Source organism: Haliotis cracherodii, unplaced genomic scaffold (assembly GCF_022045235.1).
Source record: "Haliotis cracherodii isolate W230 unplaced genomic scaffold, xgHalCrac1.p SCAF_5, whole genome shotgun sequence".
NCBI lineage: Eukaryota > Metazoa > Mollusca > Gastropoda > Lepetellida > Haliotidae > Haliotis > Haliotis cracherodii.
Window position 1 is genome coordinate 63,424,219 of NW_027266308.1, and position 16,132 is coordinate 63,440,350.

A 16,132-nucleotide genomic window follows, 5' to 3' on the forward strand; every position below is an offset into this window, starting at 1 on the left:
AAATTGACAAGGAGGGTGCGCATTAAACAATGTACAAGTTGAATTTTGGGTGACAGAAATAACTTAGCTCAAAATGAAATTTTGTGATAATAGTCTGATAGTATACCCATTGAACATGATGAAGGTGATAAGGCAAAACAGTATCCTAGACCATTGATAATGAATGCACTAAAAACCTGCTGGTTTGAACATTATTTTGTGAGAGTAATAACAGAAAGTTCTGTTTTTGATGATCCGTGGAAATATGTATGGTATAGCTCTTGTGTGGGTTTGTGTTTTTCATTATCCATGGAAATACGTTTGGTATGGTTCTTGAGTGGGCTTGTGTTTTTCATTTTCCATGGAAATACGCATGGTATGGTTCTTGAGTGGGCTTGTGTTTTTCATTATCCATGGAAATACGTATGGTATGGTACTTGAGTGGGTTTGTATTTTTCATGATCCGTGGAAATACTTGTGGTTCTTGAGTGGGTTTGTGTTTTTCATTATCCGTGGAAATACGTACGGTATGGTTCTGAGGTGGGCTTGTTTTTCATGATCCGTGGAAGTACGTATCTTTCTTGGGTGGGCTTGTATTTTTGATGACCCATGTAAATATGTATGGTTCTTGGGTGGGCTTGTGTTTTTGATGATCCATGTAAATATGTATGGTTCTTGGGTGGGCTTGTGTTTTTGATGATCCATGTAAATACATATAGTTCTTGGTGGGTATTTGGTTTTCATGATCCATGGAAATATGTATGGTTCTTGGGTGGCTTGTTTTTCATGATCCGTGGAAGTACGTATGGTTCTCAGGTGGGCTTGTTTTTATGATGACGTTGCGTCTTTTTGTCGTGCTGTTTGTTATAACAGTAGCTCTTAAATGATGGTGTTTGTGATGAATTAGAATAAGTGGTTACTGTGCTAGTATCTTTGTAGAGAAAAGTATTCCCGATTTTTCAATATTCCCTGCTGTGTTTCTCTTTGCGTCAAAACAACAGCAACTTATGTATACAAAGATTAAAGCAACAGCCTGCCTTAGGCTGGATGATTGATAACATAACATGCAAGTTCGAAATTCACATTCAAACCATGTCATCTTCCCAGTGATGGATTACAGAGGACAGACTCTCAGTCTCTGTATTTTGGCCTGTTACTTTTTGCGAATTCAACTGTAGATATAATTTAGATGTTTTGAAGAGTTTCTATTCCAGGTTTCTCTTGACAGTAGTGTTTTGACAGGCTGTACATCAGTAAACACTTGATAGTTGAGAATGAATAATATGAGATGACATTGTGTCACAGTTCATGCTTGAGAGCCTCCCCCTATTGTTCACCATGAGACAGTCAAGCTGTGTACAGCATTCCGCTGTAACATATAACTGTAGTTCAAAGGCAATGTGGAGGATCTCACTCTATCATTCTGTATGCTACAGTGTGTGGGTACAATGTGAGAAGCCCATTTCTGATGTCCCCCGTTGTGATATTGCTGGAATATTGCTAAACCTGCTAAATGCGGTGTAAAAACATATTCTACCATGTATTTGAAAATACTCGGTTCTGATTGGAAAATGAGGTTTCAAATCACAATAACCCAAATTCTAATTAGTGTGGTTAATTGTACAGGTAACCTAGCTCTACACTGAAAACACAGAATGTCTCTCTCTCTCACTCACTCACTCACTCACTCACACAAGGCTAAAAATTCCTGTCATGTCAGCTTCTCCATTAACAAAGCCCTGAAATTACGTATACAGTGGACAAATTGAAATTCCTGTTTTAGTAATATTAGTGCTACTTGGTCTCAGTAATATCTCTGCGTGATGTTTATAAGCCTTCATGTGTCAGCATGATACATGTCAAGGGAGTGATCAGTGGGGAGAAAACTAACTGATGGAAACAGATGGAATTGGGAATACCCAATACTTTATTTATTCTGTCCTGTGAAACAGGATATGAACAAGCATCCACCTCTTGTACACCATTCAAGTGACCCGTGAAGGTCTGGGGTAGAATAGGTCTTCAGCAACCCATGCTTGCCATAAAGGGTGACTAACGGGATCGGGTGGTCAGGCTTGCTGACTTGGTTGTTGCATGTCATCGGTCCCAATTGCGAGGATTGATGCTCATGATGTCAATCACTGGATTGTCTGGTCCAGATTCGATTATTTACATACCGCCGTCATATAACTGGAATATTGCTGAGTACGGCGTTAAAAAAAAAACAAAAAAAACGCCATTCGAGTACACATATTGTAATGCGTCATCTTTCGCATCATCCAATAATGTCTGAAACATATTTCTATCCCAGAAATGTTGATTTGGAAAGTTCAAGGCAAGTCATAATGATCAGCCTTTCAGCGAATCTGAATTGTTCCTATTGAAACAAAGTATTTAATGGTACACTTACAACTCAGATAGAATCACCATGGTAACAATAACTGTAAAGCATTTGGCTTGAGATCCTTACGAGACTAACTGCCTTTGTCTGGATGCATGCGGACCCTTATCATCTCAAAGTACCAAAGCAAGGTTACCTAATCATAGCTGTAGAAGACAGAAGTAGTCTTTTCAGTGAATTATGCAGAATTGCAGAGGACATTAAGTATTGTGACTGGTATGGATTGGAAGTCTGTTGGCAATCCAAATCTTACTTTTGCTCAAAATATTGATTTTTTTCAAACTTGTTTAATTATTTACAGCAGGGACTAAAAGATTGTTTAACATATAACCTCCACTTTCTACATAGGGATCCCAAATTCTGATTCAAGTAATGACATTTCTGGAGTTTTTACCTCCAAACACCCAATCTAGAGAAAAAAGATTAGTGTCGGGAAAAATAAAAAATTCAATAGTGAGGGTGTTAGATGGTATAAAGCTTCCATGTTTTAATCAAAACTTGGGATTCCTGTGTTTTCTCCTACTCTGTTGCTTTCTGAGAAGTGAAATGTGTAATCAAGTTGTGATATCAAAGGTGCCTGATCCACTTTACTGTGAATGAAATATGTTTTAATTCCCAAAACAAGATTTACGTTTTAACGGGCAGCAGTGTGGCTCCAGCCTGAACCACTTCAGGGGCCATTTTTTATCAGCCGGCCACTAACATAAAAGTAAAACTCAAGACTATTTCTTATAACCTTTTTACATAATCCATTCAACTCGCCCACTGACTCTAAATTGATGCAGCAACAAATCCCCAGTTGGCACATAGAATACCACTATTAATGGGGAACTAAATGTGATGCTCTTATGATAGATGAAAGTAAGGAAACTATGGAAGGTCCATGACCACGAAGGTAGGAATGAATAACCAACTATAGGAGCAAGTACACACTTTACTTTTCTAAGGACCACGAATATTGGTCAAACTAGTTTCAAACAAATCAAATGCTGTGCACTCGGGAACTCCAGTTCTCAGGTGTTGCCCATCCTCAGCTATCGAGGGTATTATCTCTATTGTATTATGATCAATACCCTCGACCCATTTATGAAGTCACCAGCTCTGTCTTGCTTGTTACAAACTTAGAACAGAATTTCTCCCTCATTTGCTTGAAATCATCACCCAATCAAACTGCCTCTTCAGATTTAAAGTTAAATCTACATTCAAAATCACAGCCTCATCCAAGCGAGCCCTCGATGTATTTAAACAAATCACAATACTGCTATAAGGCCACACTTTTTATTTTCGTTTCATGGGCCTGCCAGGCAGCCCCCTTACTGAAAAGCAGATGGAAAAGAAATAATTTAAACAAAAAACCTTTATTTTGTCTCCCACTAGTAAAATAGACCCTCTTGTGCAATATAAAATGTTGTATATAAGTTCCATGAGTACATCACTGTCAGTGATTCAAGAAGCCAGCTGCAGTTTTAACTCTCCATCAGAATGACTTTTATTTAAATAAATAAATGATTGACATAGCTCTTTTTATTTCGACCGACCTTGTGAGGAAAAGCTGGCATGCTCTGGACATATTTAGGTTTCGTAAACAGAGCAGAAACATTTACCACTTTTGTAAAATCCATGGTTCAAACACTGGTATGGTTCTGACATACCAAGAATCATAATCAGTGTGAATTTGGGCTTTGAACACATCATCACAGGATTCTGCCTAATGGACACAACTCTGCACAGCAAATTGTGACAAGGTCATTACTGTTGGTGTACGATAAAAGTGTTATATTCTGAACCTTTGTCATAGTAATGCATCTTCTGTTTATTTGAACACTTCAAATTATAGAGCACTGAGGTAAAAAATATTCAGACAGAATGGAAGAATTCATCAAATATATTGTTAGTTGCCTGCCTAAATTATTATTGGCCACAGGATAGCAGACAAGCTGTTATTTCTAACACGGTACAGAAGGCAATCCTTTCTGGTAACAACAAAATAAATAGGGAATTTCATCTTTTATCAGTATGACGTTTTCCTTCCATAAATCCAAATCTCAAAGTGGAAATTACAAAAGTCTCACATTTCGGCATTTGATCTTTCAAGTCGCCCTTGAAAGCCAGACTCATTGGGAATTATGAAGAAACTGGAAGATGAGTTTTATCTGTCATCAGTGTAAACACAGACAAGCAGGGGCACGGTATCGGATGTCTCCGAGAGGATGCAGGGCGGGAGATGCAGGTGTAGAGTGTAGAGTACAGAGGAGTGCTGGAGTGCGGGTGCGAGTGCTGACTGAAGATGAATTACTCATCAGACTCGCTGCCAGTCAAGCTAACAACGTTCTGACAGGTCTAGGTTGAGAGTAGCAAGCCAGCTGCACAAAAACAGTAACCTGGCCATTTTATTTGAAGACAGAATAGAATGATTACACGGGGAACCTGGCAGTCTCTCTCCCAGACCCAGGAGAATATATTAAAAAATGAATCCAACTCCATTCTTAAATTATATGCAAGTCTAGATTGCCTCAGCCCTGAAATTAAGCACTGTTCTGTACTCCATGTGGAATTTACTGTCTATTTTGTGGATATATATATTTTAAATAAGATAAGTTTATTTCTGGGACTAATTGATGGTGGAGGAACGTGGGTGTTTAACTTTAGGTTATTTATTATTTATTATTTAGGAAAAGTTATTTTCATATTTTACAAACAAATCTATCATTGATTTAGCATAAATGGGAAAAAATTTAATTAAGTATGCTATTGAAAAAAATATTTGGAATTTGTATTTAGCATGATTTAGATTTTCATTTCCTGAGTAAACATTTGTGTTTGTAATCACCTAAAATATCATGACTGATCATGACTTTTAGCAAACCACAGCTGATCCACGAATTGTTGCCAGCTTGTCCGCTTCTTGCTTTTGTCGCGTCTTGACTTACATAATACATTGTAACAAAGAAGAGTGTATTAGCCTGTCATAGAACTTTGAAAAACAAAACTGATCTTGTGCAGTCAGGACTGATGATTCAATCTGGGAGGCCTAATGTCCAGGCAGCAATTAAACTAATTAATTTTAATTGCACCGAATCTGCATGAAAACATTTATCACATCAGACTATATATTTTTAGCTGAAACATATAATGACCATTTAATTTTTCTTCATGTGGATTTCATATTTTGGAAAATAAGATTTGCTGATATATGAACTATTGAACTTTTCTTCTTGAATGTGAGGAATTATTTTTTTGTGAACACGATCTGAAAGTCCTTGAAAAGATTCAGATAAAACATACCATTACTTTGATATCTTTGCAATATACACCCGATACAAGCTATAATCTGTGAGGAACCAGAGAACATTACCGTATTCCCAGTGAGGGAACGCCGTAAAGGGATTGGACTTCAAGGATATAACAACACCATACCCTGATTCAAACTGTGTGGTGGCACGTTTATCTGTCACCAGCTGTTGTAACAACCGATGAAAGATCCCAGAGAAAAGGATCACTCTCTGTACCTTGTTTACCTTATCACAAAAAAGATTTCCCTCGATGGCGCTGAAAGATGGACACACCTTGGAAATTGATACGAAGCAATGAGCAGGACATGGTTTTAAGACGGAGATTCTGAAGTCGTGGGACTGAAGCATGTGGAAGTACTAGTGGCAGCTGGGGGACTCATCTCTGATTGTACCTGGATAGTGAAAACACTGGGGCGAGCAGCCAGGCTGCCTCCACTGCAATCTTTGGTAACAGTGTTTACAGAGCGCCTGTACAGTCTGGGGAAGTGATGGAAGGGTAAACCCAGAGTTGACACAAGAGGAAATCATTCCACCTTATCTTAAGCCAGGGATATTAGGATATTGTAGCTAGAATTGCGATTCACTGGCTGATGCTTGTTGAGACATACTGGTTCTCTTCTGGTCTGGCATCAATGGAAGTGAAGGAGGCTGTTATTGCGACTATTCAGAATATTGAGACTGACGTAAAAGATTTAAGTTTGGAAGGTCAGGACAACTTCAAGGAATAGTGTGAAGTGTTTAATCCATAGTGGACACTGCATGGGATGGGCTGTTTGTGTGAGATGTACCACAGTCGCCACATGGGCCTGGATTAAGCAGCTGGGGTGTGATGGCATGGAAATGGACACATGATTGGGTTTGTACTATTTTAACATTCATATTAATAACATATGTTTCCATAGTTACAGGAATTCCTGTTTTTGATGGTGCCAATGATGTAATAACAATGGCTTTATTTGGTTATTCTTTGAGTTGTAAAGACTTTAATCAATTTTGGGGGGAATTCTTCATGCAGATAGTAAATACACCTACAAGCATCTGTGGTATGATGGACATTTGGTCAAATATTTGTTGCTTGTGTTTTTAGTTTGTAAAACTTTGTCCTTCAATTCAGTGTTCCAGTTGGCTTTGGAAACACGGGGACAGTGGACTGGCAACTCTAAAAGTTACCAGTCCCCTCAATTTTTATCAGTCCCAACTTCAAAGAATTAAAAAAAATGTATGAAAATTACCTGCTTTTAATTTTTCAACATCATGTTCAACATTTTACATTGATTCAAGACTAAGTCTCTAAATATATTTCCTTGCACTAAAAATAGACAACGGGAAACCCTGATTAAGGACAAGCTGACTTTGCTTGAACAATAAACTTCATTGATAACAGCCAAACTTTTGTTCAACAACAAAGACATATAAGGTACTTTATTTGCCGGTCCACACGGACTGACACTCACATGAATTACCGGTCCAAGCCTAATTGTACGGGTAAAAAACTGATAATTACTGGTAAACGGGAACACTGCTTTACTTGTGAATATGAATGGACAATATGTCATTATGGGTAAGCAACCATTCCTGACCTGTGACAGACTTTTTGGACGTTTGAGAATCTTTGATGGTAGACATCAGATGTAGAACAGGCTGTAGGAAACTTCTATGCATTTACACTCATTCTCGTCCTATAGACAACTCTGTGATATTAGTGTGACGTTGTGTAATCAAAGTGATGCCATATATGGTCAGGAGACTGGGTTCAAGATGTTGAAATATATTGTCCTCTTCTCTTCAAATGACATGCATTTAATTACATATTTAATCGGTTTTGTCATTATGTCATTAATGTGGATACCAGTGAAGTCTTATGATGATATTAACTTGATGCTATAATGATTTGAATTGATATGATTGTTGATTCTATTGATACATATTAATCGTACATTTGGTTTTATGTATGACAGTGTACAGTAGATCCTGGTCCTGCTTGATATTTCTGTAAAGGCAGTGACACTATTAGTAAATCAGTTAAGGTGGTTTTGTCTTCCACAATGTGCCAAATGTGTCATATCACCCTCCCCATGCCAGTGTTTAATTTGTCCACACTTTGGCTGGGAGACTCACCAGTGTGCTATATGTATCATATCACTCTCCCCATGCCAGTGTATTAGTTGTCCACACTCTGGCTGGGAGACTCACCAGTGTGCTCTATGTATCATATCACCTTCCCCATGCCAGTGTATTAGCTGTCCACACTCTGGCTGGGAGACTCACCAGTGTGCTCTATGTATCATATCACCCTCCCCATGCCAGTGTATTAGCTGTCCACACTCTGGCTGGGAGACTCACCAGTGTGCTATATGTATCATATCACCCTCCCCATGCCAGTGTATTAGTTGTCCACACTCTGGCTGGGAGACTCACCAGTGTGCTATATGTATCATATCACCCTCCCCATGCCAGTGTATTAGTTGTCCACACTCTGGCTGGGAGACTCACCAGTGTGCTATATGTATCATATCACCCTCCCCATGCCAGTGTATTAGTTGTCCACACTCTGGCTGGGAGACTCACCAGTGTGCTATATGTATCATATCACCCTCCCCATGCCAGTGTATTAGTTGTCCACACTCTGGCTGGGAGACTCACCAGTGTGCTCTATGTATCATATCACCCTCCCCATGTACCTAATATGGTGAGACTGCCTGTATCAGTTGTCCACACTCTGGCTGGGAGACTCACCAGTGTGCTATATGTATCATATCACCCTCCCCATGCCAGTGTATTAGTTGTCCACACTCTGGCTGGGAGACTCACCAGTGTGCTATATGTATCATATCACCCTCCCCATGCCAGTGTATTAGTTGTCCACACTCTGGCTGGGAGACTCACCAGTGTGCTCTATGTATCATATCACCCTCCCCATGTACCTAATATGGTGAGACTGCCTGTATCAGTTGTCCACACTCTGGCTGGGAGACTCACCAGTGTGCTATATGTATCATATCACCCTCCCCATGCCAGTGTATTAGTTGTCCACACTCTGGCTGGGAGACTCACCAGTGTGCTATATGTATCATATCACCCTCCCCATGCCAGTGTATTAGTTGTCCACACTCTGGCTGGGAGACTCACCAGTGTGCTCTATGTATCATATCACCCTCCCCATGTACCTAATATGGTGAGACTGCCTGTATCAGTTGTCCACACTCTGGCTGGGAGACTCACCAGTGTGCTATATGTATCATATCACCCTCCCCATGCCAGTGTATTAGTTGTCCACACTCTGGCTGGGAGACTCACCAGTGTGCTATATGTATCATATCACCCTCCCCATGCCAGTGTATTAGTTGTCCACACTCTGGCTGGGAGACTCACCAGTGTGCTCTATGTATGATATCACCCTCCCCATGTACCTAATATGGTGAGACTGCCTGTATCAGTTGTCCACACTCTGGCTGGGAGACTCGACAGTGTGCTATATGTATCATATCACTCTCCCCATGTACCTACATATGGTGAGACTGCCTGTATCAATTGTCTCACCAGTGTGCTATATGTGTCATATCACTCTCCCCATATACCTACATATGGTAAGACTGCCTGTATCAATTGTCTCACCAGTGTGCTATATGTGTCATATCACTCTCCCCATATACCTACATATGGTAAGACTGCCTGTATCAATTGTCTCACCAGTGTGTTATATGTGTCATATCACTCTCCCCATATACCTACATATGGTAAGACTGCCTGTATCAATTGTCTCACCAGTGTGCTATATGTGTCATATCACTCTCCCCATATACCTACATATGGTAAGACTGCCTGTATCAATTGTCTCACCAGTGTGCTATATGTGTCATATCACTCTCCCCATATACCTACATATGGTAAGACTGCCTGTATCAATTGTCTCACCAGTGTGCTATATGTTTCATATCACTCTCCCCATATACCTACATATGGTAAGACTGCCTGTATCAATTGTCTCACCAGTGTGCTATATGTGTCATATCACTCTCCCCATATACCTACATATGGTGAGACTGCCTGTATCAATTGTCTCACCAGTGTGCTATATGTGTCATATCACTCTCCCCATATACCTACATATGGTGAGACTGCCTGTATCAATTGTCCCACCAGTGTGCTATATGTGTCATATCACCTTATCCATATACCTACATATGGTGAGACTGCCTGTATCAGTTGTCCACTCTCTAGCTGGAACACTCACCAGTGTGCTCTATGTATCATATCACCCTCCCCATATACCTACATATGGTGAGACTGCCTGTATCAATTGTCTCACCAGTGTGCTATATGTGTCATATCACCCTCCCCATATACCTACATATGGTGAGACTGCCTGTATCAATTGTCCCACCAGTGTGCTATATGTTTCATATCACCCTCCCCACATACCTACATATGGTAAGACTGCCTGTATCAATTGTCTCACCAGTGTGCTATATGTGTCATATCACTCTCCCCATATACCTACATATGGTAAGACTGCCTGTATCAATTGTCTCACCAGTGTGCTATATGTGTCATATCACTCTCCCCATATACCTACATATGGTAAGACTGCCTGTATCAATTGTCTCACCAGTGTGCTATATGTGTCATATCACCCTCCCAATATACCTACATATGGTGAGACTGCCTGTATCAATTGTCCCACCAGTGTGCTATATGTGTCATATCACTCTCCCCATATACCTACATATGGTAAGACTGCCTGTATCAATTGTCTCACCAGTGTGCTATATGTGTCATATCACCCTCCCAATATACCTACATATGGTGAGACTGCCTGTATCAATTGTCCCACCAGTGTGCTATATGTTTCATATCACTCTCCCCATATACCTACATATGGTGAGACTGCCTGTATCAATTGTCTCACCAGTGTGCTATATGTTTCATATCACTCTCCCCATATACCTACATATGGTAAGACTGCCTGTATCAATTGTCTCACCAGTGTGCTATATGTTTCATATCACTCTCCCCATATACCTACATATGGTAAGACTGCCTGTATCAATTGTCTCACCAGTGTGCTATATGTTTCATATCACTCTCCCCATATACCTACATATGGTAAGACTGCCTGTATCAATTGTCCCACCAGTGTGCTATATGTTTCATATCACCCTCCCCATATACCTACATATGGTGAGACTGCCTGTATCAATTGTCCCACCAGTGTGCTATATGTGTCATATCACTCTCCCCATATACCTACATATGGTAAGACTGCCTGTATCAATTGTCCCACCAGTGTGCTATATGTGTCATATCACTCTCCCCATATACCTACATATGGTAAGACTGCCTGTATCAATTGTCTCACCAGTGTGCTATATGTTTCATATCACCCTCCCCATGTACCTAATATGGTAAGACTGCCTGTATCAATTGTCCCACCAGTGTGCTATATGTTTCATATCACTCTCCCCATATACCTACATATGGTGAGACTGCCTGTATCAATTGTCTCACCAGTGTGCTATATGTGTCATATCACCCTCCCAATATACCTACATATGGTGAGACTGCCTGTATCAATTGTCTCACCAGTGTGCTATATGTGTCATATCACTCTCCCCATATACCTACATATGGTAAGACTGCCTGTATCAATTGTCTCACCAGTGTGCTATATGTTTCATATCACCCTCCCCATATACCTACATATGGTGAGACTGCCTGTATCAATTGTTCCACCAGTGTGCTATATGTTTCATATCACCCTCCCCCCAAAATATTTGAATGGCTGGAATATTATTATTTTTCCAATGTAGCATGAATATACCGCTCAATTCCACCCTACACATTACAGTAGTTAATATATCATGGCATAACAGATCGACAATAGTACTTTGAATCAATCGGGTGGCCCTTAACAATTTTTTAGTTGTATATGTGACATTTGACCACCTGTTGGGCAGTAGTGTAGCCTTGTGGTTTAGGCGTTTGCTGGTTGCACTGAAGATCCAGGTTTGATTCCAGACATTCCTGACAATGTGTGCAGCCAACATCAGTGCCCCCTCTGATATATCTGGTGTAAAGCATCACTCATTCACCCGTTTGTATACGATGTTTTATCAGCCTGTGGAGTGGGATCGCATTGTGCACTAGAAACTCTGGGTAATATCACAGGAGATAGTGTTACTGTGACATATCTCACATCATCCCAGCAGGGGCTGATCCCAGGGGCTGATCCCAGGGAGCCGATTGTGTGGAGCTGTCAAAAACCTCCAGGTCTTCTTCATACCACTGTCTCGGCTTGTTGTTGCAGATAAAGGTTTCGTCTGATCAAAAGATGAGGAAGAAAGTTGATATATCAGAATGGTATATTTTCCCTGAGTGCAATCTGTCAGTGCTTGAAATTTATTTGGGGGAGATATTTTGTGATATTTGAGATGTCTTGCCCTGATATTTACAAATGCTCTTTATCAGTTTATAGTGTAAACATGCAGACTGATGGTGTATTAATGAATAACACGACTACTTAGGGATGAGTTTAGGCCAATATGACAAAAAACTGTTAGAGCCATTTACATGATTAAAGATGGTGTGATGTCTTTCAGGGCATAATGTTGGGATGAGTGCCCATATCATTTATACACCAAGAAATAAGTTAAGCATCATCCCTTTTTTTACGAACATTTCTTATACATGTTTTAGCCTGTTTTTATGCAAATTGTGTGAATGGCGGGTGCTTCTGGTAGGGCAGGTTATGTTTACCCTTTTCGTGAACACCTGGTGTTATCACTGATTTTCAGCGGTCCTTTCATATAGTTTTCACAGCCACATTGCCCTTTATGCCAAATGGCATCTGTTTTGGCAGAAAACTAAGGCTCTTGCATTGATGTTTTATATTCTTTATTTATAAGCAACAGAGTCTCTACAGTTATACAGCAGATGTAATTCAAACTGTTAAAGATGGTGTTTAGTTTCAACAAAATCAGTAGGAGTACTATCGTGTGACTGGATTTTAGGGCACTGTTCCACAAACTGATATCAGCACTATGACTATCGTAAGCCAGTGTTGAAGTATGGAAGCTACGATCACCTCGGCGCTGAGAAGGCTTGTGGAACGGGGCCCTGGTTTTATCAGTTTTATCGTGGAAAAATACTGGTAAAAATGTTAAAATAGTGTGCCCAAAATATGTAATTCACAAGGATTTTGCAATTTATATCATGTTTATCTTGAATGTTTTCTCATTTTTATATTGTAACTAATCAGAAATCAGTCCTTTTTGAGTAGATAAGCCAATCCTGAAGCAGCAAAAGTATGCTTATTTCAAACACCCTAAACGTTAGTTGCTCTTATAATTATATCTAATGCAAAATCTAGTATCGAAAACAACATCAGCAAGTAGCCTTGACCACTCGTGATCTGAATTGTAATCAATCTTCTTGTCACACCATGCATCTTGGCATCCCAAACAAAATACATAAAACAAGGATCGATGCTCATGATATTAATCACTGGATTGTCTGGTCCAGACTCGATTATTTACAAACCGCCGTCATATAGCTGGAATATTGCTGAGTGCGGCGTTAAACAACAAACAAACAAACATAAAACAAAAAATGAAATGCTCTGACCTTAACCAGACATTACGCTTTTGATCATCACTTTCTTTTGAAGTTTTATGGGGTTTAGTCTCCCCCGAAACATGTTGAACACACTGTGATAGAGACGCTGTGGGGAATGTATCCCTGAAGCCAGAAAACCTAGACCCAGGAAAAATGTGTTTTGGATATCCAGCATTACCTAAATTTGATAAGAGCATGTGTTGCCCTGCCCCCCACCATCATACCTGTTGTTGCAGATGGCCGACTCCGTGCCCATGTGGTCAGTATAACAGTCCTATAACTGCCACCAGCCAGGCCTTGGAGGCGGCCAATTACAACCAAATAAATTGAAAAAGTCTCAGCGTTATTTCAAGGCATATGCATCATTGAGATGAGTTAATTCACAGGGCTTTTTACTCTGGGCCTGAGGTAAGCCTGTGGCATCCCGGTGTTGGTCTATTTGTGTTTCTGAGTCGTCCAATGGGATTGGCTGTAAGTGATAGGTAGTGTCTCGCTCCACATCTGCTCCCAGCAGGCAGTGGAGCAGGAGTCGTCACAGACGTGGATGCTGCAGAGGAATCTCTGGTATTTCAAAATAACATATCATTGTCTTGTTTACATTTTATTTTTCTGATTCAGAGAGGGTTTTTTCCCCCTGTAAGATGGTTGTAAGAGATTCTCTGCACCATATTTAACAGCAGATTGACTGGAAACAAAGATTGAGAAACTGTTAAATAGAATATTGTCTCAATTTGATGGGTTTGAGTCCCTAGTGACTGTATAAAAACCCACAATCTCCCCTGTGACTGTATGAATCCCACAGTCTCCCCTGTGACTAAATGAAACCCACAGTCTCTCCTGTGACTGTATGAAACCCACAGTCTCCCCTGTGACTATGAAACCCACAGTGTCCCCTCTGACTGTATGAAACCCACAATCTCCCCTGTGACTGTATGAAACCCACAGTCTCCCCTGTGACTGTATGAAACCCACAGTGTCCCCTGTGACTGTATGAAACCCACAATCTCCCCTGTGACTGTATGAAACCCACAGTCTCTCCTGTGACTGTATGAAACCCACAGTGTCCCCTGTGACTGTATGAAACCCACAATCTCCCCTGTGACTGTATGAAACCCACAGTGTCCCCTGTGACTGTATGAAACCCACAGTGTTCCCTGTGACTGTATGAAACCCACAATCTCCCCTGTGACTGTATGAAACCCACAATCTCCCCTGTGACTGTATGAAACCCACAATCTCCCCTCTGACTGTATGAAACCCACAGTGTCCCCTGTGACTGTATGAAACCCACAGTCTCCCCTGTGACTGTATGAAACCCACAGTCTCCCCTGTGACTGTATGAAACCCACAGTCTCCCCTGTGACGGTATGAAACCCACAATCTCCCCTGTGACTGTATGAAACCCACAGTCTCCCCTGTGACTGTATGAAACCCACAATCTCCCCTCTGACTGTATGAAACCCACAATCTCTCCTGTGACTGTATGAAACCCAAAGTCTCCCAAGGACTTTAGACCCTGCAGGCCCTAACTAAACTCTTCAGGCCCTAAATGAGGTACAACATGTGAAGCCCATCTCTGGTGTCCCTCATCATGATATTGCCGAAATATTGCCCAATGCGGCATAAAATCCATCTCATTCACTCATTTGAAACATTGCAGCTTGTTGTGACAAATAAATCAACACATAAATTTACTGCAGGCCATAACAACCCATACAAATTAGAAACCCGACACAAGCTCTTCCTGCCATGGGCCTGACTGCAGGCACTTGTTTCTAACACTGTCAGTCCCTATTAAATGTTGAGCAGTATGTCAACTGTTTTACAAACTACACACAAACACAGATATGTATACTACTCAAAAGAAGTTAAAGAACACCCAATTCTTTCACATTACTATAGTTAATCTCACATGCCAAGACAGATTAACTCCAGTAATATGAAAGAATCGGGTGTTCTTTAACTTCTTTTGAGTAGTATATGTTAATACTTTCAGCTGTTGGGTACACTTGGAAATCATGAGGGGGTGGGGGAGCAAGTGTATGTGTGTTACCTGGTGCGACATAACCCAGAGTGATGTTGCTGAATACCATCTCGTTATCATTGTTGACAGCTATTGGTGGCTGCCATGTCAAAAGTCGTCAACCTACAAATATTGACACCTCACATTTCACATGCTGCTGCTTGTTTTGTTTGTGTTAGACATGTCAATTGGGCTTCAAGCTGAATGTCACACTAATTGTGCTCATTATGTTTGGGTGTTGGTAAACCCAAAGGACTGTTATACATTTCTGTGTTGTTTCTTGCCCAGATAAATACTGATAACCCATTCTGTTAAGGATATCCACTGATATGAGGGAATAGAAAATGAATACAACAGATAAAAGATATTGAATTCCTATCAGGTGTAGCTCTTACTTGTAAGGGAGCGACCATTTGATTTCCGAAGGGGAAGAGATAAAAAAAATACAGTTTGTAATTTGTATTTATATTTTTGTAAATAAGTGAGTTTGCGTTGAAAAAAAAAGCTCCTTAGCTTTAAAAAAAAATGCTCATCTCAAACCAACCACCCGACCCGCTTACTCCACGATGATAATCAAATGGTGGCTCCCAAATGTATATGTGTTGTTTGGGTGGAGTAGGGCCAGTAGCTGACTCAGTGGAGATCGCAGTGGGACTAGATGAATGAGTTTTTGTCCATGAGTCAATTGAGAAATCATGACTTCCCCTATCAGTATTTAATGACCATCCCAAACAGTCAATTTCCTTGATTTTCAGGACCTCCCCAATATGCCTATTACTGTGAACATAGTAAGAAATATCACTCTTACATGCATACTACTCG

The 16,132-nt window shown here is 40.5% G+C and overlaps 1 protein-coding gene across 1 annotated transcript in view; it reads left to right on the plus strand.

Annotated features, from left to right (window-relative positions):
- The first annotated feature begins 5,921 nt into the window (after positions 1-5,921).
- LOC139442088 (apoptosis-stimulating of p53 protein 1-like) overlaps positions 5,922-16,132 on the plus strand; it is a 129,251-nt gene continuing 119,040 nt past the window's right edge. The window contains exon 1 of the mRNA XM_071222869.1: positions 5,922-6,529. Within this exon, the coding sequence (XP_071078970.1) occupies positions 6,503-6,529 (27 nt within the window). The 5' untranslated portion in view covers positions 5,922-6,502. The remainder of the gene's footprint in view (positions 6,530-16,132) is intronic.